The 24,485-nt window shown below is 37.2% G+C and overlaps 1 protein-coding gene across 1 annotated transcript; it reads right to left on the minus strand.

The window, feature by feature from the left end:
• Positions 1–14,271: 14,271 nt before the first annotated feature.
• LOC128127966 (uncharacterized) lies at positions 14,272–15,298 on the minus strand. The gene is made up of 2 exons (XM_052766716.1): positions 14,707–15,298; positions 14,272–14,642 (listed from the first exon to the last, which is right to left on the minus strand). The coding sequence occupies exons 1-2, from the start codon at positions 15,296–15,298 to the stop codon at positions 14,272–14,274; spliced, it is 963 nt and encodes a 320-aa protein (XP_052622676.1).
• Positions 15,299–24,485: the final 9,187 nt, after the last annotated feature.

Genomic DNA, 24,485 nt, shown 5'->3' on the forward strand with positions numbered 1-24,485 from the left:
TTCGGATCTCAACCACCTCCTTCCTCAAAAGCTGCTCACACAACCGAACCTCCTCCTACAGGCCAAGCCTCGGGTTCGGGTGTGAAGGATAAAGGAAAGAAGATAGCTGAGGAAGAAGATGAAGATGATGAAGAAACCATTGCCGACTTGCTGAAATGCAAAAATAGTCGCAATGTTGATAATGATAACATTCGTGTGGCGCGAGAAGCTGAAGAAGCCGAAAGCAAACAAAAAGAAGCCCACGACCTACTCGAGAGCAGGAAGACTCTTTTCCCTGCATGGACTCTCGAGAGGATGATCAAGGAGGCAACCGATACTCCGAGCATCCTATGGCTCGAACCGGTGATCTCCTTCGACTGCTACAATTCTGTCGACTCGCAGTTCGACATGCCCTTAACCCGAAATGCGTTTATCTTCCACGCCTTTGCCAACGTTGCCAAAGTTCCTCATCCTCATCCTGAGGTTAATCGTGAACTGATCGATTTCTATCTGAAGGCCGCTCAACCCCAGTATCAAACCTGGAGCGCTCAGAAGATCGTTAACGTTCGGGTGCTAAAGCCTTACACTGAAGAGAGATTTATCAACGTTCGGTTCAGGGTGATTAGAGGGTCTGCAAAAACCGAACATCTTATATCCTTAGCAGATCTACCGAACCTCAACCCCCATGACTGGATCGTTCTGCACAACATCCTCTTGATAAATGAAGCTGAATATGGTCCAATCATTGACCATCTCAAAAGGATGTTGGTATGTTATATCATGGAGGTCGCCTTGATGGATCAGGAGATTGCCAGTGTCTTCAAGAAGAAACCGAAGATCTCTCATGTTGGCTCGGCCAGTGATCTCAACCAGATGAAAATGGGAAAGATTGACCCAAGGCGAAACTCGGTCATGTTCACTAGGGCTGAAGGACAGAAATGTCTCTTTGCCTTAGCGGATAAACATCTTTATACCACTGCTTGTCTTGAGCACGTGTTGGGGATCATCCATCGGTGTAAAGAGAATACAGCGGATGATATCAAATACTTCGATGATATGATACTGTGGTACATCCGGTTCAGACAGACAATCTTAGCGCTTGTTTCGCGTCTGTTTGATACTGTAAAGAAGAAGGCTCCTGCTGATGGCCCAAGTAAGAAGACGAAGTAATCTCGCTCCAATTGATGCAAAGGGGGAGATTGTTGGGTAGCGTAGCTTTATTTTGTATTGCGTCTTTGGGCTCGGTTAATAGTCCAATATTTTGTACTCCGGTTTGGGCCTGTCCAACCGTTGAGCTGTAGGGTTTAGTATATAATAATATGCTTGCATGCATATTAGGTGAACGATAGAGAACAATAGAATACGATTGATAGAAGGCGATAGCATTACAGATTTCTTTATCGTTCTTGTAAACCCTTTTAATCCTCTACAGTTGATGTTCTTTATCGAGCTCTTCTGAGGGTTGTTTTATAATCATTCGACACGTTTGATTCATTCTTGAGTTGTTTACTGTTTTCGTGTTCTTGCTGTTTACTCTTTATTTTACCTGTTTAAGATCTAATCGATCTTCAGGTTTAGATTCAAACTTATCAAAATCTTTTACGTCCTTCAACAGATCATTATACTCTTTCTGAGTTTTAATGATTCTTGACGTTGCCGAATGAGCGAATGGTCCAGACACGATTGCTTCCCAAATAAGATATCCATTGTCTTCTAATCCAATGACATAATCTTCAAAGTGATGTGCCCAGACTTCGTAATCCTGGGTGTAAAGGATGGGAATCTTCATTGTTGATCCGATGCTGTTTGAGATGTTAATTGGATTTGGTTGTGACTCGTCCATGCTTGATCGTATAACCTGTTTGAAAGATCAGACTTGTAATATATTAAATTAGGGAAAAACAAATAAATGCTGAGTTACGTCAATTATGGGATGACGGCTCAATAAATATTAGTTAATGCGGAATAACCCTAATCGCAACCTTTTTCACAGAAAAGATGTGTATGAATTACACAACCTCCTGCTCTGATACCAATTGATAAGTTATAAACAAACTTAAAGATCGATTAGATCTTTATAACAGGTATTGAGATGAATAAGAAAAATATAAAGAACACAATTATGGATCAAAATATGTCGAATGATTAGATCAAACAATCCTCAACAGAGCTCGACTAAGAACTTCCGATGTAGAGGATTTTAGAGTTACAAGAACGATAACAATAAACTTGCTGAATAATACTCTGATCGTTCTATTCTATCGTTACTTTCTAAGATGCATGCAAGCACCTATATATATACTAAACCCTACTAAACCCACGGATGGACAGGCCCATACCGGAGATACATAATGGACTAGCTAACGAGCCCAATAGACACAACACTTAGTACAAAACACGACCCAACACAAACATTTCTTGACAAACAAATATTCAAGAGTTAGTGTAGTTTTTATCAAAACACTTCATAAATTGGTCCTCGTTGGTCTTTGTCTTATCCAAGACATCACAACTTTCCACATTTGATGAAAGTTATAAACCTTTTAATACTTGTCACTCATTGACACAATCTTAACTCTAAGACTTGTTTTGGAACGAAGTATGATTGAACATTTCTTCAATTCTTGATTCCTCTTCTTAAGCATACAATTGTACTAAGACTCACTTAGAGGATCATTTGAGATATGGTTCTTAATCATTAAGACCTATCATAAAACATAAAAGGTATTCTCCCTTTTTCTTAGAATGGAGAACCTTTTATCCTTCTACCTACTTGATTCTTCTTATTCGTTTTGCTATTGATTTAAAACTTTTTAATCAATTCCGAATTACACTTAATCTTATCATATTTACTAAACCTTTAGTAAATCATGATGAATATCTTTGTTACTCTTATGGTGGACTTGATCAACACAGAACTTTGTGTGCTCGATCTCCTAGTCCTTCACTTGACACTTTGTCAATGAATTAGTCTAATTTCCAAATATGAAATTTCTCATTCATCATGCAACCAAGTTGCATGATTCCAAATTTCTGTCCAATTGAAATTTGGGCGATGAGAAACTCTCCCTATTTGGTAAATTCTTGACTTTTCCATAAACACCATAAATAAGAATCATATCCATTTGTTGTAGAAATATGCAAACACCAATTTTCATAACGATTTGATTGCAAGGAAATAAACAAATAAATAAGTCAAACGAAAATTTATTTTATTTATAAAAGCAGCGGAAAACATTTGTCCTTACAATGCAAAATCCATTGAAAACTATGTAGTCGAATATTCCTAACAATTCTATCATAAATATATAAGCTCAAAATATAATCTTCAAGTCCATGCGATCGAGATCCATTTCTTTGTGATTAGACTCATCTTGCTCTTTCATCAAGCTTCCTTTCTTTTCACCGATCCTGCAAAACATTCAAATGCAATCTTATCACATCATGTATTAAGAATCAATGAATAGGAACTTAATGGAGTTAGATAGTGGATTTTTACCTGAAGCACAGCCATACTCTTTAACTCTTCGATCTTTGGAATCTTCAGGCTCTTGGGGTAGACTTCTATCCAACGCCCTTTCTCTTGGCAGCAAACGCAGTTGGCTTCTCTTAGAACGTCCTCGAAAGCATGGTCGGTTGACTTTCCCAACAAATACGCTCCATTGCTTCGCCAAATCATTTCTGATTCAGCAGTAATGAGCATGTAAGTTAGGTCAATGAGGTTATCGTCATGATCCATCATATAATACTTTCTTTTGAACTCATTATATGATTCAGGGAGTGACTGCAGAACCCAGTTCACAACCAACTCATCGGGAAATAACACACCCAACATAATCAACCTATCGATGTGTGATTTCATTCCTAGAATGTGGGCACACACGGATTTACCATCTTCATGTTTCATTTCCAATAGGGCCTTAGTGATATTGAACCTTTCAATTTTTCGATCTTGTTGGTTAGGGAGAACAATTGGAGGAGGTGGAGGAAGTGAAGCATGATTTCTTGTTCCTCGATCGAATCGTGGAATACCATCTTCATGTGGAATGCTTGTTCCACGGGATTTGGGAAGACCATAGTTGTCGAACTTTGACATCTACAACACCGGAGAAAACAAATTCAAGTTAGTTGATTGATTGAGTCCTTAGTAAATCACCCAAAATAAGATACTAAGGCTAGGACCCAACACAATATTCTACAACTCAGGAGAGGGATGCCGTAACCCAAATTGCAGAACATTTGAAGGTAAGTTCACTAATATCCACCATGAAAAAACGAAAAAGAAATTTAAGTTTTAAATCTATGAAAACTCCTAGATCCTTTGAGATTCATTGAACATTTCAATGGCATGTTTAAATCTCGATATGCCCCTCTTGTTTGTGACTGGGATGCCGAGGATCACAAAGCGGGTGTGAATGACCATGCAAACTTACATGGTTCCCTCACATGTTACAATCACCTATTCGATGTGCTGGTAAACCACACACGCTCCACCGAACTATGACAAACATTGAGTCACCCTTTGCTACCTTTTCTTAGAACCATTTAGTGTGCCGGTAAACCACACACGCTCCACTAACGACTTCGCAAGGGCACAAAGTGTAATTTCATGGAATTGCATCAATTCACTTTTCCTAAGTAACTAAGATTAGGAATTTGAAAAACATTTAGTTACTTTTGTACTTCATCATACTTATAATGGAAGGTTTCGTCCTATCCTACCCGTTCGGCTAACGACCCTCCACTAGTCAAGAGTGCGGTGGGTAAGAGTGGATACCCATTCAATCGCCATTTTATAGGCAATTTCCTTAAACACCCCTTATAGACCAGCTTCGTGAATGAGGCCTACTAACGGTAAGACTGACTTTTACTCATACATATATATAATGTTAGACTTTTAATGTTATACATAGTATAGGATGTATTTTACACTTTTAAAATACTAGGTGGTCAAATTTAACAATTATACTTTTAATTCAATTAAATTGTAAACTTAAACTTTTATGGATTTATTAAACCTCTTTTAATTATACACCTTAATTAATTAATAAAACCACAAGGGTGTGATTTGAACTTTTCAAAACATTACTAGGGTTTTAGAATTTAACATTCCTAATTAAACCTTTTAATCAACTTTTAAATTCCAAAACTTGAGGGCAAGTTTTGAAACATTTCAAAACATTAGGGTTTAGAATTTAAATATACATCAAAATTAAACTATTAATCAAAATTTAAATTCCAAAACTTGAGGGCAAGTTTTGAAACCTTTTTTCAAAACATTAGGGTTTCAACTATTTAAATTTCAAAACAACAAAACTTTTGGGTTCAAATTTAAACTATAAAACCTAAAGAGGAAAATATGAAACTTTTCATAACAAGGATCAAATAAAAAATAATCTTAATTAATATTTAATCACATAATTATCCATATTTGATTTATTTAATGATTTCTTGAAAAATAATTTACCAATTTAATCAAAATAATTAATCAATTATCACATAAGGAAACAAATATTTTATTAATTGATAAATATCTTCAATTAGATCAAGAATATACTCATATATATCATAAAATCGGATTTATATTGATCTAATATGATAAAGGCAAGTATCTCAAAGATAAACAGCAAGAAATCCCGAAAATAGCTCCATCTGACGCTCGAACTCGCCGAGTACCCCCATGGACTCGCTGAGTAGGGGGCAACTCGCCGAGTCCATCATGCAGAACCAAAAAAATCAAATTTTTTCAACATACAAGGCATCAATACAATAGAAACCAATCTAGGCTCTGATACCACTGATGGGTTTTGGTCATAAGAACATCCTATGTGCTCATACAAACCCTAATGCTTGGATCTAGGTTTCTCTATTGTACATGGAAGTTATCCAAGACTATAAACCCTAATTCTAACATACAAGTAATCATATTAACATAAGAATGGGTTTAAGACATTACCTTGATTGTTATGTAGCAATAACAATCCAATTCCTCCTTGTATTGACTTTAGAAAGCTTAGAGTCACAAATGTCACTCCTCTAATGGTTCACAAACACCATAAGCAAGAGAATGAAGAGGAGAGAGGATAGAGGCTGCCCAAAAACGTGTGAAACCCTAGAAGGATGCTTAGCCACGTTTTTGGGTCATAAGGGATGTATATATAGTTAGGCTATTAGGGTTATCTAACAAGGAAACCCTAATTTGGATGCTTAAGCCCTAAGCAACCCATGGACCCCCTTTCCTTAAGGCCTTGGACGATTTCTCATGGGTTTCCCCATAGAATTCGTCCACCCCTTAATATAAGGCAATCCATGGCCCAAATTGTAATTATCTTATAATTACAATTCAAGTCCCTTAAATTTAATTAATCTCTTTTAGTCACAAAACTAATTACCAATTAATTCTTGACTAATATTAATTAAACAATATGATTTCTCCTTTAATATATTATTCTCATAATATATTAATAAATCATATTTAATCCTTTCTCTCCATAATTCATCCCATCAAGTTGCTTTGATGAAGGCAACCCAAAAGGACCATGCACCATCGGGTCAAGTACATACCAAAATAGTTATGGACTTAGACACTAATCCAACAGCACGCCCCAAAAAATGATCAATGGGATGCTCTAAAATGCATTATCTGTTATGTTAAAGGCACCGTTTGTATGGGATTGCACATGTCTACGAGCTCCTCAGCCAAACTCGTCTCTTACACCGATGCAAATTGGGCAGGTTGCCCGGACACCAAGCGCTCCACTTTTGGCTATTGCGTTTATTTAGCGGACAACTTGGTCTCCTATCCTTCTATACATCAAACAACGATCTCTCGCTCCAACCCCGAGGCAAAATACCGAGGGGTCGCTAATGTCGTAGCTAAAATCTGTTGTTGCATAACCTGTTACAGAGCTTGGTATGCCACCAAAACACATGTCACTAGTTTATTGTGACAACGCAAATGCCATTTATCTCTCCCAAAACCCGATTCAACATCAACTTGCAAAGCACATTAAAATCGACATTCATTATTTTCGTGAAAAAGTGCAACGTGGCAAGAATCGTATGTTACATGTGCCCTCCCGATACCAATTCACTGGCATAGGGCCTCCCATGAGTTTTGTTTAACGATTTTCGGTCCAGTCTCAGCATCTGTGAACCACCACCTTAGACTGAAGGGGTATATAGACTAGCGATTTATTATACTCTATTTTTTTTAGAGAAAATGAAAAAATTAGCCAAATACACTAACGACCATACAAATTTAGCAAAAAAAAAACGAAATTGAAAAATTAGCCAGTGATTTCGCCGATGGAATAGCCCCATCTGCGATTTTGGCTTTCCATCTGTGAATGTACAAGTGCCTAAAGCACATTTGTGCTTTAGGCACTTGTACATTCACAGATGAATTTATTTTTCATTTTTTTTGTGTATATATAGGGTTTAAGCAGGCTAAAATCGCAGATGGACACAGTCCATCTGCGATTTCCTCTCCAGTTCATCTGCAAAATTATGGAATTTTTTTTTTAATTTTGACTATGAAATCAGTTGGTTTGACTATGAAATAACCTTACTATATATAAAATTTTGTAGAAAAGTGTCAGTTTAGTTTGTATTTCTTTGAGAAATTTCTTTAAAATCTCTCTAAAAAAGGATTGAAACGGATATTACATGTGCCCTCCCGATACCAATTCACTGGCATAGGGCCTCCCATGAGTTTTGTTTAACGATTTTCGGTCCAGTCTCAGCATCTGTGAACCACCACCTTAGACTGAAGGGGTATATAGACTAGCGATTTATTATACTCTATTTTTTTTAGAGAAAATGAAAAAATTAGCCAAATACACTAACGACCTTACAAATTTAGCAAAAAAAACGAAATTGAAAAATTAGCCAGTGATTTCGCCGATGGAATAGCCCCATCTGCGATTTTGGCTTTCCATCTGTGAATGTACAAGTGCCTAAAGCACATTTGTGCTTTAGGCACTTGTACATTCACAGATGAATTTATTTTTCATTTTTTTTTGTGTATATATAGGGTTTAAGCAGGCTAAAATCGCAGATGGACACAGTCCATCTGCGATTTCCTCTCCAGTTCATCTGCAAAATTATGGAATTTTTTTTTCAATTTTGACTATGAAATCAGTTGGTTTGACTATGAAATAACCTTACTATATATAAAATTTTGTAGAAAAGTATCAGTTTAGTTGGTATTTCTTTGAGAAATTTCTTTAAAATCTCTCTAAAAAATGATTGAATATTTTGTTTGTCTTGTGACCGGTGGGAGACTACAAGTAACCAAACACTCAAATCTGGAATACGTATGTCCACAGGGAGGTATTTCTAAATTTGCGTTCATATTTTCTGAGTATATTAGTTATAGTGAATTTGTATCTTTGGTGAAAGCAAAATTGGTTTGTTAGATAAATATAGAATTAGTCTTCGTTTCCATCATCCTGAATTGAACTATCATATAGCTATAGTTGAAGATATTGATGTTAGAATGTTGATAAATGTAATCAAATGTAGCAGAGGAATGGCTATGAAAGTGTTTGTAGTGGTTGATGAAGGAGATGAGGTTAATGAGGCTGAGCAATTTCATAGTGTTGATGAGGTTAATGAGGTCGGTAATCTATGCAGTTATAAAGGGAGCAATGATCCGATAGATACTTTCAATACTCCTAGTGTACCTGAATTTCATAGTGTTGCCGAAAATATTAATATTAGTTATTCACCTATTAACTATGTGGATCCTGAGAATTACAAGTATGTTGGTGATGATGATGTTGGTACATATCTTAATGATGTGGGTGGTTATTGTGTTGATGTTCCCGAACAAGAAGTTATAGTTATGAATAGGCGTGTAGTAGATAAAAGTTAAAAGAAAAAAATGATGCGTCAAAAAGATGAAAAAAAATGTTTATGGGGATTATGTGGATGTTGCTGATGTAGGTTTAGATATAACCGACTTAAAAAACAATTCAGATGGAGATGAGTTGGGTGATAAAGTCAAAGCTAAGTTTCCCAATAACCTTTTTTATGCTATGACCCCTCTACCAGAATGTCCAGTTGATATTAATGAAGATATCCTAACACAGATGGTAGACATCAATGTTCAAAAGATTGAATGTGAGAGTATATTTAAGAACAAAGAACTTTTAAAGCGGTGTATTGGTAAAAAAATGTCTTTGAGAAGGTTTTCAGACGAGGACAAGTAGATCCACCAAATCAAGGTATGAGGTTGTGTGTATTTCGAAAAATTGTTCTTGGTTACTAAGAGCAAAAGCAATTAAAAATTATAATGGACTTTTCCAAGTGAATAAATTTGTTGATGTACACACATGTTCTTTAACAATTTTGCAACCTAATCATCGACAAGCAAACAAATATGTTTTGGGTGAATATCTTGTTGATGTTTTGGCTAAAGATTATAGTAGAGTTTATCGGAGAAAAGATATTGTTAATGATTTGAATGGTCAATTGAATATCAATATCTCATACCATCAGGCATGGCGTGCGAAACAATATGCATTGTTGTCGTTAAGGGGTACAAAAGAGGATTCTTTTACCAAACTTCCGGCTTATTTCCACAACTTGGTCAAACATAAACCGGGTACGGTGACACATATTAAAATAGATCGTGATAATCGCTTTGAGTTTTTGCACGTCGCACTTCGTTGTTCGGTTAGTATTTAAACATTTTATTATTTTTTCCATTTTTTTTAGTGTATTTGAATAAATATAGAATGTATTGTAGGTACGCGCTTTTGTCAATTTCAGTAAACCGACCGTTGTAGTAGATGGAGCCCACCTAAAAGGCGAGTTCAAAGGAACCATGTTACTTGCAGTTACCATGGACGGACAAAAACAAATATTACCAGTTGCATATGGTATCTGCAAAAATGAGTGTACAGATTCTTGGACATGGTTTTTTCAAAAACTACGTGATTGCATAGGTAATATGCAGGAGCTTATAATTATATGAGATAGGTCTCCATCTATAGCAACATCCGTTGCCAACATTTTTCCTCATGCTTATCACGGAGTATGTGGTGTCTATTTGTATTTCAACATAGTATCTAGATTCGGGAAGAGTAACACAATTAAAGGAATTTTTTGGGAGGCTTGTAGGGCGTACACAGTTGATGCTTTTAACGCTGCCATGGATGTTATGAAAAAGACAAAAGAACCAATATGGGAGTACTTCAAAATTATAAATCTAGAATCTTCGTCTATGGCACATTTTAGAGGGAACCGATACAATCTAATGTCGTCCAACAGTGCGGAGTCTATAAATGCATTATCTAGACACGCACGTAAGGTGCCGATACTTATGTTAATCGATTTTTTTCGTGTAATAGTGGTGGTTTCAAAGACGTAACTTTGCAGGTATTAAGTTAATTTTTATTTTTTAATGTTTTAATAAATGTTATTGATCTTAAATTCTTTATTTTGTGTGTTTTTTAAGCGGAAGCAACGACAACACTTACCCTTGGGCTGAGGAAATTGTTAAAGAAAACAAAAAAACCTTTAGTAAGTGGGATGTTCGCATAATCTCAAATACGAAATGCGAGGTCAAAAAGGGGGAACAAAACGTGATAGTTGATTTCCAACAAATGACATGTACATGTAGGCATTGGCAACTTGATGGGATACCTTGTGGTCATGTCATAAGATGTTTAACAGTCAACAATTACCAAGACTGCTCGAGGTTTGCATTAAATGCTTACTATACCGAAACATTAAGCAAAACATATGAGGAATCAATAAACCCTCTGCCAAATCCATCCGAATAGGAGATCCCCGATGATTTGATGATTGTTAAGCCACCTATAATGGAAAAACGTCAGCCAGGCAGGCCAAGAAACACAGACCGCATTCCATCCCAAGGGGAGGGTCCAATTAGAAAAGAGTGTTCTACATGTGGTCAAGTAGGACACACGAGAAACAATTGTACTGGAAGGGGCGTCCGGTAGTGGAGCACGTCGCAGAAAATTTTCTACTACATAAATGACATTTAATATTGGTGGTTCAACGAGTTGCTCACAAACCTATTACGCTGATTTTGATATAAAGCAACCTTGAAATGAAGAGTTGTTAGCTTTTTATGTATTGTCATTTTTTATTAAATCTTACAACACATTGTTATGCTTTCATATTTTACTTTAGTTTGCAGATTATAACAATTAATGAAGCTTTTATATTATAATATTTAGTTTGAGGATTATAATAAGAAGTGAAGCTTAACGGTAAAAAAAGTTATTTAAAAAAAACAACAAACTGAACTGAACTCATGATAATGTTACAACATATTTGTAACTAATTATTAAACTTAGGGAACTGCAATGGATACTTCTCTTTCTCGATTGTTATATAGTCATCCCTAATTCTAATTTTATCTTCCAAACAATCCTTTTGCACCCTAAGGTGTATCATCTGCTCGTCCTTCTCAGCAAGACATTTTTCGGTCGTTTTGATTGTCTTCTTAGTCTTTTTTATCCATTCTTCATGCTCTTTGATTTCGTTTTTTTAGGTCTATCCATTCTTGAGCTTGTTTGCATTCAGATTCAATTTCATTACCACGTTATGTGAGAAGTCGGGAGGACTCTTTGTCCTGTTCTTGTTGTTCTTCAGCCTTTTTCAATTCTTCAAAATTTTCATCAGACATATATGGGCCCGCTAAAGAGGGTGTAAAAAAAGGATCGATTGAATCACAGTAGTAACAATCTACATCTTTGCATGAGCAAATTTCAAAATTTTTTGAGGAAATCATAATAAATTCGCGATTATAATAAACTGGTGCTATAAGTGGTATTTATACATACTACTCCATCTGCAAATCATAGTCTAAATGCTACCATTTCGTAGTCAGAGTTGTAATTCATAGTCAAACTTTCAAATGACTACACATTAATGACAAGTCACTATAGTAACCTGCAAATCGTAGTCAAACTCTTAAGTGACAAGACATAAATGACTGTTTGACATGAGAAGTCACTGCAATAACCTGCAAATCAGAGTCCTGTATTTGTTAATATAAATACATGTTTAAGCGCTAATAACCAAACACCCATATCATCTAAACGAAATCAACTCCCATATTTAGAAATGTCGTCAAATGCAGCAACTTCTCCGAATGAAGTACCCGGTTCCAACTCTGAACGACCATGGACGAAAAATGAGGTGTTGGTTCTAACACGATGTTGGCTAAGTGTTAAGTAGGCTGTACCGTTACTTGCTCCCCTGCATTGCCTAGCAGGTGATGAATGGACCCGCATAACAGCTTTGTTCAACCATGAGATGGGAGAAGGACAACAACGCCAACAATCAGATGTTGTTTGTAAATGGATGGATGTAAAGGAAGAAGTCACATGGTTTAATCGAGTGTGTAATTATGCGAAAAGTACCAGAGTTCGTTGTAGAGACGAGGAAGAGCTCTTGAAAGTTGTTAATGATTTTTACATCTTGGAGCGTGAAGATAGAGACTTCGAATATGAAGACGTTTGGAAGGTTGTTAAAAATAATCAGTATTTCATGTAGTCTGCTCTATTTTCTGTTATAAATAACCCATGGAACTGTTTTTTATTTAATTGCCTTGTTTGTAGTAATGTTTTAAGTTTAATGTTTCATCTAATGGTTGTTAGTTTAATGTTTTAAGTTTTAGGCGTAGAGTTGGAATATTTGTAATGTTGTAAGTTTAATGGTTCATAGAATTGTTGTTAGTAATTTATTCTATAGTGTCGTTAACACTAATTCAACCATCATTTGTTTATTAAAAGTAAACAGAGGAGGTGCTTCCGATACAGACGTAATACATGAAAATAATCTAGTACACACCTATTAAATAGAAATAGATATTAAATAAACGGGACATATTTCAAAATATTCCAAGGGGCTTCAAACTGGAATTCAGATCCATCACTTAATGACTTGTACTCCTCCTTAGCAGCTTCCAAGATAACGTCCTCAGTAGCATTTAAATGGGCGTCATCAATTTTGGTATAAAGATTGTTGAATAATAGAACTTCAGTGTTCATTTCATACCATCTTGCTAGGATGTCCAGTTGGTCACGATCATTTGCTATAGTCATTCGGTTTTCAGTGTTGAAGATATTGGTTAAACGAGTCCAAAACATTGGATCGTTCAACTTGCTGGTCTCCTACACATGAATATATACACGTGTAAGAACCAAGAACTCCTCATTGCTCCATGGTATTGAACTCATATTTAGTGAAACAAAGAGAGTAAATTTTCAAAACTAACATATGAATAATTGTAACATCGGTTAGTAAATTCGTTTTTTAACTACAATTCTATTTATAGTAGTTTATACACAATTTCACAGTCCAATCTTCTAATTATGTCTGCAAGTCATAGTCCAACTTAACTAAAGAACGCAATGTACTAACTGAGAACACAAGATATCACTGTTCTAGTTGACAAGGCATTACACCGGGATGACAACACAATACACTGCTACTTGAGTTGACAAGCCATTGCATCAAATGACAACACAATACACTGCTAGTTGAGTTGATAAGCCATTGCACTGGGAAAATAAAGAGTCGCTATAAATAGTTGTTCATACATTTTTTAATTGTATCGCATTAATATTTCCCTTTGCAACTATGGACTCACCTGTACCACTTAGATGGAGCAACGAAGAGGAGGTCGCTTTGGTTCAAGCTTGGATTGTAACTGTAGAGGACGATTTTCCAACGGGTCCGCCAGAAATTCGCGCTGGATCATTTTGGTCTCTTGTCTACCATTTGTTTCACCATCAAATGGGGTGTACTATATATCAAAGAAGAAGAGATGTGAAAGCGACATTTCTGGATTTGAAAAAAAGGTCAAGCATTTTTAACATATTTATAACTATCTGGAGAATGAACATGCGAATATGGATGAAGACATTCTCATACAGGTGGCTTTGGAACTATACCATTTAGAATCTGATGGTAAAGAGTTTACCTATGCAGATGCATGGAATCATTTAAAGAATGTCCCTCACTTTTAATATGCATGTTGGTTAAGTTGTTTGTTTTTCGTTAGTTTCGTTGCTTGTTTTGTACGTGTGTTTTGTCAGTACTTAATAAATCTCCCTTACTTTTAATGTAAGTTGTTTTTTCAATGGCAATTAAAAATGAATTAAGATAAGACGACAAATAATCAATTCACTAAAACATTAACCCATAACTAGTACATAACATGACATAAAATGCAATGTTGTACATAAATAACTAATACATAATATGACATAAAATGCAAACGGGGTACATGAATAACTACTTCTTTTAGGGAGGTAACAGGACCACCCTTTCATTTGGAATTTCCCAGTGCACATGTGATGGTACATAATTCACCGACTCATATCCAAATACAACACAGTACACGACAGCAGAAAACTTATAATCAACCATTTCGTGAATGGATTCAGATGTACGGGTTCTTAGACATGCTATAGCGTGGCCACATGGTATACCGCTTTTTTGCCATTTCCCACAATTACCTACCCTACGATCAAATTGTACTTTGTTGGTGGCAAAATTGTCATCGACTTCAAATGTATCCGCATACAAATGTCTTGCCACCCAATTATAAGACTTGTTGACACACTTTTGAGCCTTAATCTCAACATAAGGGTTCACCCCACGTGACAACCTCCCTATAATATTTGTTAATTTTAAAACACTAATACAAGAAAAAAGTAAATATAAGTATAAAGTTACCTGCCATTTCAGCCCATTCAGCATACGTTGATTGTATCGATGTATTGATTAACTCAATTATCGTTGTTATAGGAAACTCACGTATGGACGTGGATATAAGTTTCAACATTTCAGGGACATGAATCGATTTAACATTGTAACATTCTTTTGGGAAAAATGCTTGTGTCCATTTTGAAATTACTATATCATCAAGCCAGAAAATTGGACTCCTAAGAAAGGTGCAAAAAGGTGGTTCCCTACATACATTTTGCAACCTTTCCAGACACAAATAAAAATCATGAACACTATATGCATTGCATGACTTCCAAAACAGTGTCTCGACTTCCGTATCCTTATGTCCGACATAATCTCGTATATTTCTAGCTATATCTTTAGGACAATATCCATGATACGAATCTGGGTAGACACTCTGAACAACAAAGTCTATTTTATCACATAGGTTGCTTATGAAACCAACCTCAGTATCCTCACCTAAACATTCTTTTAACTTCATCATGAACCATCTCCATGATTCTTCACACTCTAAGGTCCCCAAACCAATTGCTATGAGTAGGGGTTCATGGTTTCCATCCAAACCCAATGCAAAGTACATTATTGTCAGATAGTTGCCAATTAGGGATAAATAACCCACATATATGAACGGTATCATGCACCTAAGGAAGGTACGAATCTGCATAAAAAACAAACATATATTAGTGATAAGTAAAGAGTAAACGAGATACATTACCATGAAATATTATATAACTTAATAAAACAAATATGTTATACCACACAACCTAAAGCCACAAAACAGAATTGAAAGCGGTTGGTATCCGTTTTCTTAGTGGCTGTGAAGGTATTAGGATTTGTTCTTTGAAGATTATGCAAGAATATTGGTAGCTGAGAAAAGCTTCTTTCGGTGTAAGTACTCATTTTCACAACCTATGAAAGTGTTTTACAATCATCACGCAAATCCAATTATAATTATATTGAAATTAGAGTTTCTCTACAGTTCATAATTTATAGTTAAACTTTTTAAATTCATAGTCAAACCAGTTCATTTCATAGTGAAAAATCACTGACCGACAAGACAAGACAAGACAATGTACTTGTCTGCAGTTCACAGTTCAACTTTTTGAATTCATAGTCAAACAAGTTCATTTCATAGTGAAACATAATTGTCTGTAACATAATTTCTTCTATAAATGGGTGTAAAGTCATTCTGAGAAATTTATCTGAGAAAGTAACTCCTATTTAATAGAAAAATAAGGCAAATGGCATACTGTAATTGCGGAGGTGAACGTATCGTTAGGATTTCGGGTACAGCTAAAAACCCAGGAAGATTGTTTTACGCTTGCCCATATTTGGTATCATGTTCTTAACGTCATTCATATTTACACCCTCATGTTTATATGGCAACAATTCTTACTGTCAATGTTTAAATTTACAGGGACCAAAATGCGGGTTTATCAGTTGGGTTGATGAAGAGAAGGACCAATCATCTATGGTAATAGCTAAAGTAGCTAACTCTAATAAGCTCTTTCAATCTGAAAATAAGAAGTTAAAGATAGTGTTGGTTTGTAGTTGGGTGTTGTTCTTGGCAGTTCTTATTTACAAGTTGTAAGCTTTTTAATTTTGTTTTGATAGTTTTGAAGTTGTTAGGTTAATAAATTGTTGTATTTGTTGTTATGTTTAGAATAGCGTACTTGTAATGTTAAAACAAATGTTGGTGTCATTGTTATGTTGTAAGTACTGAGAAGTTATTAGTAGGTCATTAATTTGTTGTAATTGTTGTTATGTTTAAAATTTTGTATTTGTAACATTAAAACTAAAAATAGACTAATGGTGTACTCGTTTGTACTTGTAACGTTAAAACTAAAAATAAACTAATAATCAAATCCAACATTAATTTACATATACGAAAATATAATCCAACTACATAGGACCAAGACTCGACCCCCAATAAATTTTTGTCATCCGTTGGCGAAACTCTAAAGTTGCGTTCCTTGGGTCAATAGGTTCACGTATTGGTTGACCTGAAACTAATTGTTCCATAAACATACAAACAAAAACACCGCAATCTCCCAAATGACTACATTGTTGGGGAACATTTTCTTCATAAATGAATTGCATATTCAATGGAATCATTGGGATGTTCCTCCGGGCCCAATAGTTAATTTTGTCTAAAAAATTTGCCACTCGAGATTCAAATTTGGTAAAGGTTCCAATAGATTTGAATTTTTCATAAGCCACTCTACCGAGACTGTCATAAATATGGACTTCCATTGACGCCAATCGTAGTTCCCCAAATAACCAGTGATTAGGGGATGAATGAATCGGCAATAGGACCTGTATAAGGATCAGAAAATAAAATTATGTTTTTTATATCACAATACAAAAACATAACGACAACGACGATAATATTTTCAATATAAACAATTAAGTTTACCGTATCGGCATCCCGCCAAGCCACCATGAAGTTAGGGTACGTAGCAATATCAGCCATAGACGCCCTCCAATCTTGCCCTTCTTCCAAAGCATGGCAAACAAAAAAATTTGGAGGCATTATTATATGTCGGTCGCCATCAAACCGTCTCTCCATCAATAGTCTATACCAAATGGTTATATGCTGCACAAAATTATGATACTTTTGTTATTCACTAAAAAACTTACTTTTAAAATAATAAATAAAAAATTATTTTACCAATGACTCCAACCATCCATCATGTGTATGCCCAAACAAGGCGCTCCAAAAAGCTCTATCTAACACGAAATTAAAGAAACGATGCTGGACATCATATGAATGAAATAAATATGACAACCCGATATTTTAACTCTTTGTAATGACCTAAAAAGTCAAGTATTGTAACCACCTTGGAGTTAATAAAATTAACTTTGATAATAAAATGCCCAAAAAGTATCTATTTAAATTCCTACTATGTTTAATTTCATTAAACCGGGATCGTACGTAAAAAGGATGCCCAAATCCGGCTTCGTATACTAAAGTTAAGATTTTTCCAAGTTCAGCTTAGCAACAGACAGCTAAAAACTCGAATCGAAGATCAAACGACTTTTGACCGGAATGACCTAAACGAGAATCGAAGGTCTCGGCAATGGTATTTCAGCGGCAAAAAGTCTGGCAAAAACCGACGTCAGATAAAGAAGTTATGAATTTTAGAAGAATTTCCTTAATCACGTCATTTTAATAAATAAATAATAAAAATAATTTCGGAATTTGCCGACGGAGTCTAAACGAAAGTTGTAGAGCGTAGTCTCACCTACGCGTGGATATAAAGACCATCAAAAACGGAGATCGTATGAAGAAGATATGATTTTTAGAAGTTTATTAAATAAATTATATATAATTTAAATCAAAAATTCGGTAATATCCGAAGGAGGAGTCAGCGTCCTCATCCGAGTTACGCGCCGCGTAACCCCGTACGCCCCACGTACGCGAAGGCCAAGGGCTCGGTCCGTCCACGTCGCCCCTATGCGAGCCTACCGATCCGTCCCATCCGAATTCCGAGGCAGTCGAGGACTCGATCATGCATGACGTACGCGTACGCCACGCGTACGAGCGTACGCCTCGCATACCGAGGCGGTTCCAGCCTCCTATAAATAGAGATGCGAGGGTTCTCGGAAAAATTGCTCATTCTCTCTCACTTTTATTGCGTTTTTCCTCGTTTTCCGTGCCCGCACTACCCCGAAGCCCTGGTCATTTTGCTCAAGTCATGAAGGTCGATTTTACTCCCGAGATTCCCGAGGATCCCGAGAAAAATCCGTTTCCCGAGACAAAACTCTGCCCGGTTTTCCATCTCGCTATCTTCAAACTTTCAAGTGAGTTCATACCCCTTAATTAACCCTTTTTAAATATTCTAAATGCTTTTATATGCTTTCTAAAGGGAGGAAATACAAGTAAAACACACGACTACTATCGGGTGTTATATATAAAGATTATTATACACTTTTATTAAGTAGAATCATATGTGATTTATAAACTTTATAGGGAACTCCCGTCTACAAAACATATTACAATAGTATTCTATCTTTAAAACTATAAATTGTTGTAATGCATGTATAAACCGAACATTTTCCTAGATTTAATGTATATGTGTCTATCTTAGGCTTTACAAAAATCTATGCTTTCATAACAAGTGATTCCTTTTCTAGATATTCTAAAACAAACGAAGCACACTTTTAGAAAACTATAATAGGTATAGTTTTACGAGGATATTGCTAACTTTTACATACTAGGAACACGATTTTCAAGAAATCACTTTCATATACAAGATCAAACGAACATTTTAACACGTAAATTTGTTTTTATACCACGGTTTTGTGAGACATTAACTTCACGTACGTTCGAGTACACATTTCAAGTCCTGTATTATATACCAGAATCCCTTGGAGGGGGAGCATGGTGTTTGTGTATAGATCTATACGGGCATGACAACCCGCACCTTGACTGTTAGCTACAGTCCACCATTTGGGGTGACAAATGTCATAACATTCCAACGCCTGAAGAACGTTGTGTATAGGCATTCCGAGTCAATAGTATGGTTATAAAACTCACATGAGGTATTAAAAATACATTGATTTACGAGGTTTTCAAACATAGTGGTTATTTATACACTTACATACATTTCTGAAACAAACTTTGGTCTTGAGTGAAGACTACTTTTATACTAGTAGAAAATATAGGATTTTCTAAACACAAACAAACAAGATCAAAACATTTCATTTCATATAAACATTGTCATTGAAATACTTATGAAACTCACCAGCTTAAATGCTGATCTACTCTTTCAAAATTACTTGTATGTCCTAGGGAATCAGTAATTTCAGGTATCATTATGCTTTTGATGAAGGGATGCCTCGGCGCCAGTTTAATCTCATATTTTGATATCATATTGTAATTGGTTTTGAACATGTAACTTTGACAAATGTAAACTTTCAATTATATATATGATGGTTGTATTGCTTTCTTTACTATGTATTCATTTGTTACGTTACCACATGAAGTCATCCGCCCCCGAACGTTTCCGCCGTTCAGGTTTGGGGGTGTGACAGATTGGTATCGGAGCAATGTTTATAGTGAACTAAGTATATCGAACCACATAAGATATACAAACTATAAATGATTAAGGGACTAATACTCTCTGACAAAACATTTTTCTTTTTTACGCTTAAGCAGCGTTACGTTTAACTTAAATTGATAGTTCATTTAAGTACAATTACATGCATACAACAAATTATTTTCATGATATCTAACTATACAACAAGTATTTAGACAAGTTGACACTACGATTAAGACTCGATATATGTAATCAGATTTTGGACAAATATAGCGTGATCAACTATATTTGCCCGAGATCGGACCAATATATATCGAGGATTGCTTGTAGTAAGCAACAAGTCAAAACTTACCAAACCATTACAAGAATCAAACACAAGAATTTAAATACTATAGGAGTATTTGCTACCTAAACTAGTTTAACTTACATGTTTTGCATGTTTCAACTTTATTCAATTCTTATAACCCTATTTCTCGTACAGTCAAATGGGTAGATTTCACTACCCTGGCGACCCCTACTTTCCCAACCAAGGCAACGGAGGATGGGTCAAAGATGATCCCGAAGAGGACGAGGAACCCATAGAAGTGTATAGTAACTCCGGTACCGACTCAGAGCCGGAGGTGATCAATCCACCACCCGTTCAACCTCCTGTCTTTGTAAGGAACTTTCAAGGACCGACTCCCGTCTGGGGAAGTCACCTCCACCATTGGAGCTAACAACAAAACCTACGCCCTCCCTACGGCATGTGCCGGGACTTCTATGATGTCCACGGCGGAGGTTCGGCTGATCGGGCACTCCCAGTAACGGCGGAGGTTCGGCTGATCGGGCACTCCCAACGTGGAAGTACAGGTTCACACTTCTGACATACATAGGCTGGACAAGATGCAAGACAATGCTCAACTCCAAACCGAGGCATTCCAAGCGCAAATGATTGCAGCCCTCGCTGAGCTAAGGGAACAACAAGCCGCTTTTGATAGGCGTCTAATGGAGTCAAAGCAATCAGATGCGGAGTCAAGCTCCAAGCGCAACCTACGTCGCAAGTAGTGCTTGTCAAAGACTCAAATTTTGTTATAGCTTAGGACCTCGGCTAAAAGTCTTTAAATTTCTCGAACTTTGTAATCGGAGTCCCTTGTAGGGGTCAAATTTCCATGATCGTTGTATCAACTTTTATATTAATATAAGTGACACTATTATTACTACGTTGAGTATTTCGTTCAAACCTTGAAAAGTCATCGAGAAACCAAATACTTGTTTCATACTTTCAGTCTTACAAATACTTTCATTCTTCTATTTTAAGACTCATACTATCACCTGTTGTTGAACTATAGCAATTTAGTTCATGAGACACATACATTTTCTATTCTACGGAATTCTTATCTTTACCTTTTCAACCTATAGTTGAAGGATGCCTCCGCGTAGGAATCCGAGACGAAACAACGGTGGGGAAGCACCTGTACCACCACCACCTCCACCACCTCAATTTGATGATGTTATGTTCCAAGCAGCAGTCAGCGCAGCGGTAGCAGCTGCCATGTCACAGATCAATAACTCGAGTACTAATGGCTCGGGATCTGGCACACACCCATCCAACCATGGCGAGAGTCATGGACCACCCTAAGAATGCACATATAAGGACTTTACTAATGCCAAGCCCCGGATGTTTTATGGAACTGGTGGTGTGATAGCCCTGAGGCGGTGGATTGAAAGGACGGAGTCAGTCTTTGAAATCTACTCCTGTCCTGAGCACAGCAAAGTCAAGTTTGCAACTTTCATCCTTATCGATAGAGCTTTAACTTGGTGGAATGGCCACGTTAAGGTACTTACCCTGATTGTGGCAAACTCCATAAGCTGGGAGAGCTTAAAGGTCATGTTGATGAGAGAATACTGTCCAAGTGGAGAGATTCAAAAACTCGAACACGAGCTCTGGACTCTTGGAATGGTTGGTAACGACATCGCGACTTATACCAACAGGTTTTGTGATCTTGCAATCCTTTTCCCAGATATGACTACTCCAGAGAGCAAGAAAATAGAGAGGTACATTTGGGGACTATCGCCCCAAATTAGGTCAAGCGTGTTAGCTTCAAAACCTGACACCTTTGAAAGTGCCAAAGAACTGGCACAATCTCTTGTTGATTATGGAGGTCATCAGAACTCAACGGTTGCTACACCAGAACCACAAAAGGGAAACAACAACAACAACAACAACAACAACAACAACAACAACAACAACAACAACAACAACAACAACAACAACAACAATAGCAAGAAGAGGGTATGGAATAAAGGGAAGGGTGGGTCTTCCCAGGAGCCCGCAAAGAAACAACTGGTTTCAGTGAATGCTGCCACTGTACCTACTACAGTCCCTACAAATCCCTACCCCATAAAGCCTTATGTAGGTAACCTTCCAAAGTGCACCAAATGCGCTTACCACCACCATGGACCTTTTCGGGAAATGCAGTGCGCCAACTGCAACAGAAAGGGACACACAACCCGTTTCTGCAAGGACCCCGCAAAGCCGATCACTCAAGTTCCCAGTGCGGGTGTAGGCCAGACTTGCTACGGTTGTGGCGAGGTGGGCCACTACAATAGGAACCGCCCTAAGGCAGTAGGCACCGGCGGTGTGGGACGATTTTTAGCTATAGGCCACGACGAAGCTGTAGCTGACCCAACTATAGTTGCTGGTACGTTCCTTCTCGATAATTCATATGCATGCATATTATTCGATAGTGGAGCGGAGAGAAGCTTCGTGAGTCAAAACTTTATTCGCTTACTTAAACCTAAACCTAGCAAGTTAGAAAAAGCATTCACTGTAGAGATGGAGAATGGAAAAACCGAAAACACTAACTGCATATACAAGGACTGTACGTTAACTTTAGATGGTCATTCTTTCCCAATCAATCTCATGTCGGTCCCAATTAAAAGTTTCGACGTCATAGTCGGCATGGATTGGTTAAGTCTTCTTCGCGCTGATATCATGTGTTTTGAAAAAGCAGTTCATCTTAATCTCCCTAACAACGAAACATTAATGTTTTACGGCAACAAATCAAGTACAAACCTTCGTATCATTTCGTGCATCCAAGCTCGAAAGTGTTTACGGAAGGATTGTCGAGCATTCCTAGCGCAAATTGTCGATACAAGTCAAGAACTGAAGGACATCAAGAACATTCCAGAAGTATGCGACTTTCCCGATATCTTTCCAGAAGAACTACCAGGATTACCATCACAACGCCAAGTCGAATTCAGAATCGACTTAGTTCCAGGGGCTACCCTAGTAGCGAAGTCGCCTTATCGTCTAGCACCAGCAGAGATGCAAGAACTTTCCAGTCAACTTATTGAACTCCTTCAAAAAGGATTCATAAGACCAAGTTTCTCACCTTGGGGAGCACCGGTCTTGTTTGTAAAGAAGAAAGACGAATCGTTCCATATGTGCATCGACTATAGAGAACTGAACAAACTTACTGTCAAGAATCGTTATCCTCTACCCCGTATTGACGACCTATTCGATCAACTACAAGGAGCGAACTACTTTTCAAAGATAGATCTATGATCCGGATACCACCAATTACGAGTACTAGAGGGGGATATTCCTAAGACAGCTTTCCAAACTCGTTATGGGCACTACGAATTTGTAGTGATGTCGTTCGGATTAACCAACGCACCAACAGTATTTATGGACCTAATGAATCGGGTGTGCCGTCCTTACTTGGATCAGTTCGTCATCGTCTTTATCGATGATATACTTATCTACTCCCGAAGTAAGGAAGAGCATAGTCAGCACCTACAAAAAGTCCTAGAAACACTGCGAACGGAGAAACTCTATGCGAAGTTCTCTAAATGCGAATTTTGGATTCGAAGAGTCGAATTTTTGGGCCACGTTGTTAGCGAGAAACGGATACACGTGGACCCCTCCAAAATTAAGGCCATTGAGAACTGGTTGGCACCAAAGACACCGACAGAGATTCGTCAATTTCTAGGTCTCGCTGGCTACTATCGCAGATTCATAAAGAACTTCTCCAGCATTGCGAAACCTCTTACTACATTAACCCAGAAAGGTGTGGCATTTGACTGGGAAGCGAAACAAGAGAAGGCGTTCCAAACACTAAAACAGGCCTTGTGCACCGCACCGATACTATCCCTCCCAGAAGGGATAGAAGATTTCTCAGTGTATTGCGACACATCCAACCAAGGACTTGGTTGTGTTCTTATGCAGAGAGGGAAGGTTATTGCTTATGCCTCCCGACAGCTTAAGACACACGAAGTGAACTATACGACACACGATCTTGAGTTAGGAGCAGTGGTGTTTGCTCTGAAGATCTGGAGACACTACTTATACGGAACAAAGAGTACTATTTTCACCGATCACAAGAGCCTTCAGCACATTTTCGATCAGAAGGAACTCAACATGCGACAACGACGATGGGTTGAGTTACTAAATGACTATGAATGCAAAATTCGTTATCATCCTGGCAAGGCCAACGTGGTAGCTAACGCCCTCAGTCGAAAGGAATACACTGGTCGGAGGGTCAGATCTCTGACTATGACTATCCATTCCCACTTATCCACACAAATTAAAGAGGCACAAATGGAAGCTTTGCGACCTGAAAATGTGGCGGGTGAATCCTTGCGAGGAATGGAAAAGAATATAGAAGTCAAGGGTGGCGGAGCCTATTACCACATGGACCGAATCTGGACACCGAAACATGGTGGTTTCAGAGATGTAGTCAT

The sequence above is a fragment of the Lactuca sativa genome, chromosome 8, assembly GCF_002870075.4.
Source record: "Lactuca sativa cultivar Salinas chromosome 8, Lsat_Salinas_v11, whole genome shotgun sequence".
Lineage (NCBI taxonomy): Eukaryota > Viridiplantae > Streptophyta > Magnoliopsida > Asterales > Asteraceae > Lactuca > Lactuca sativa.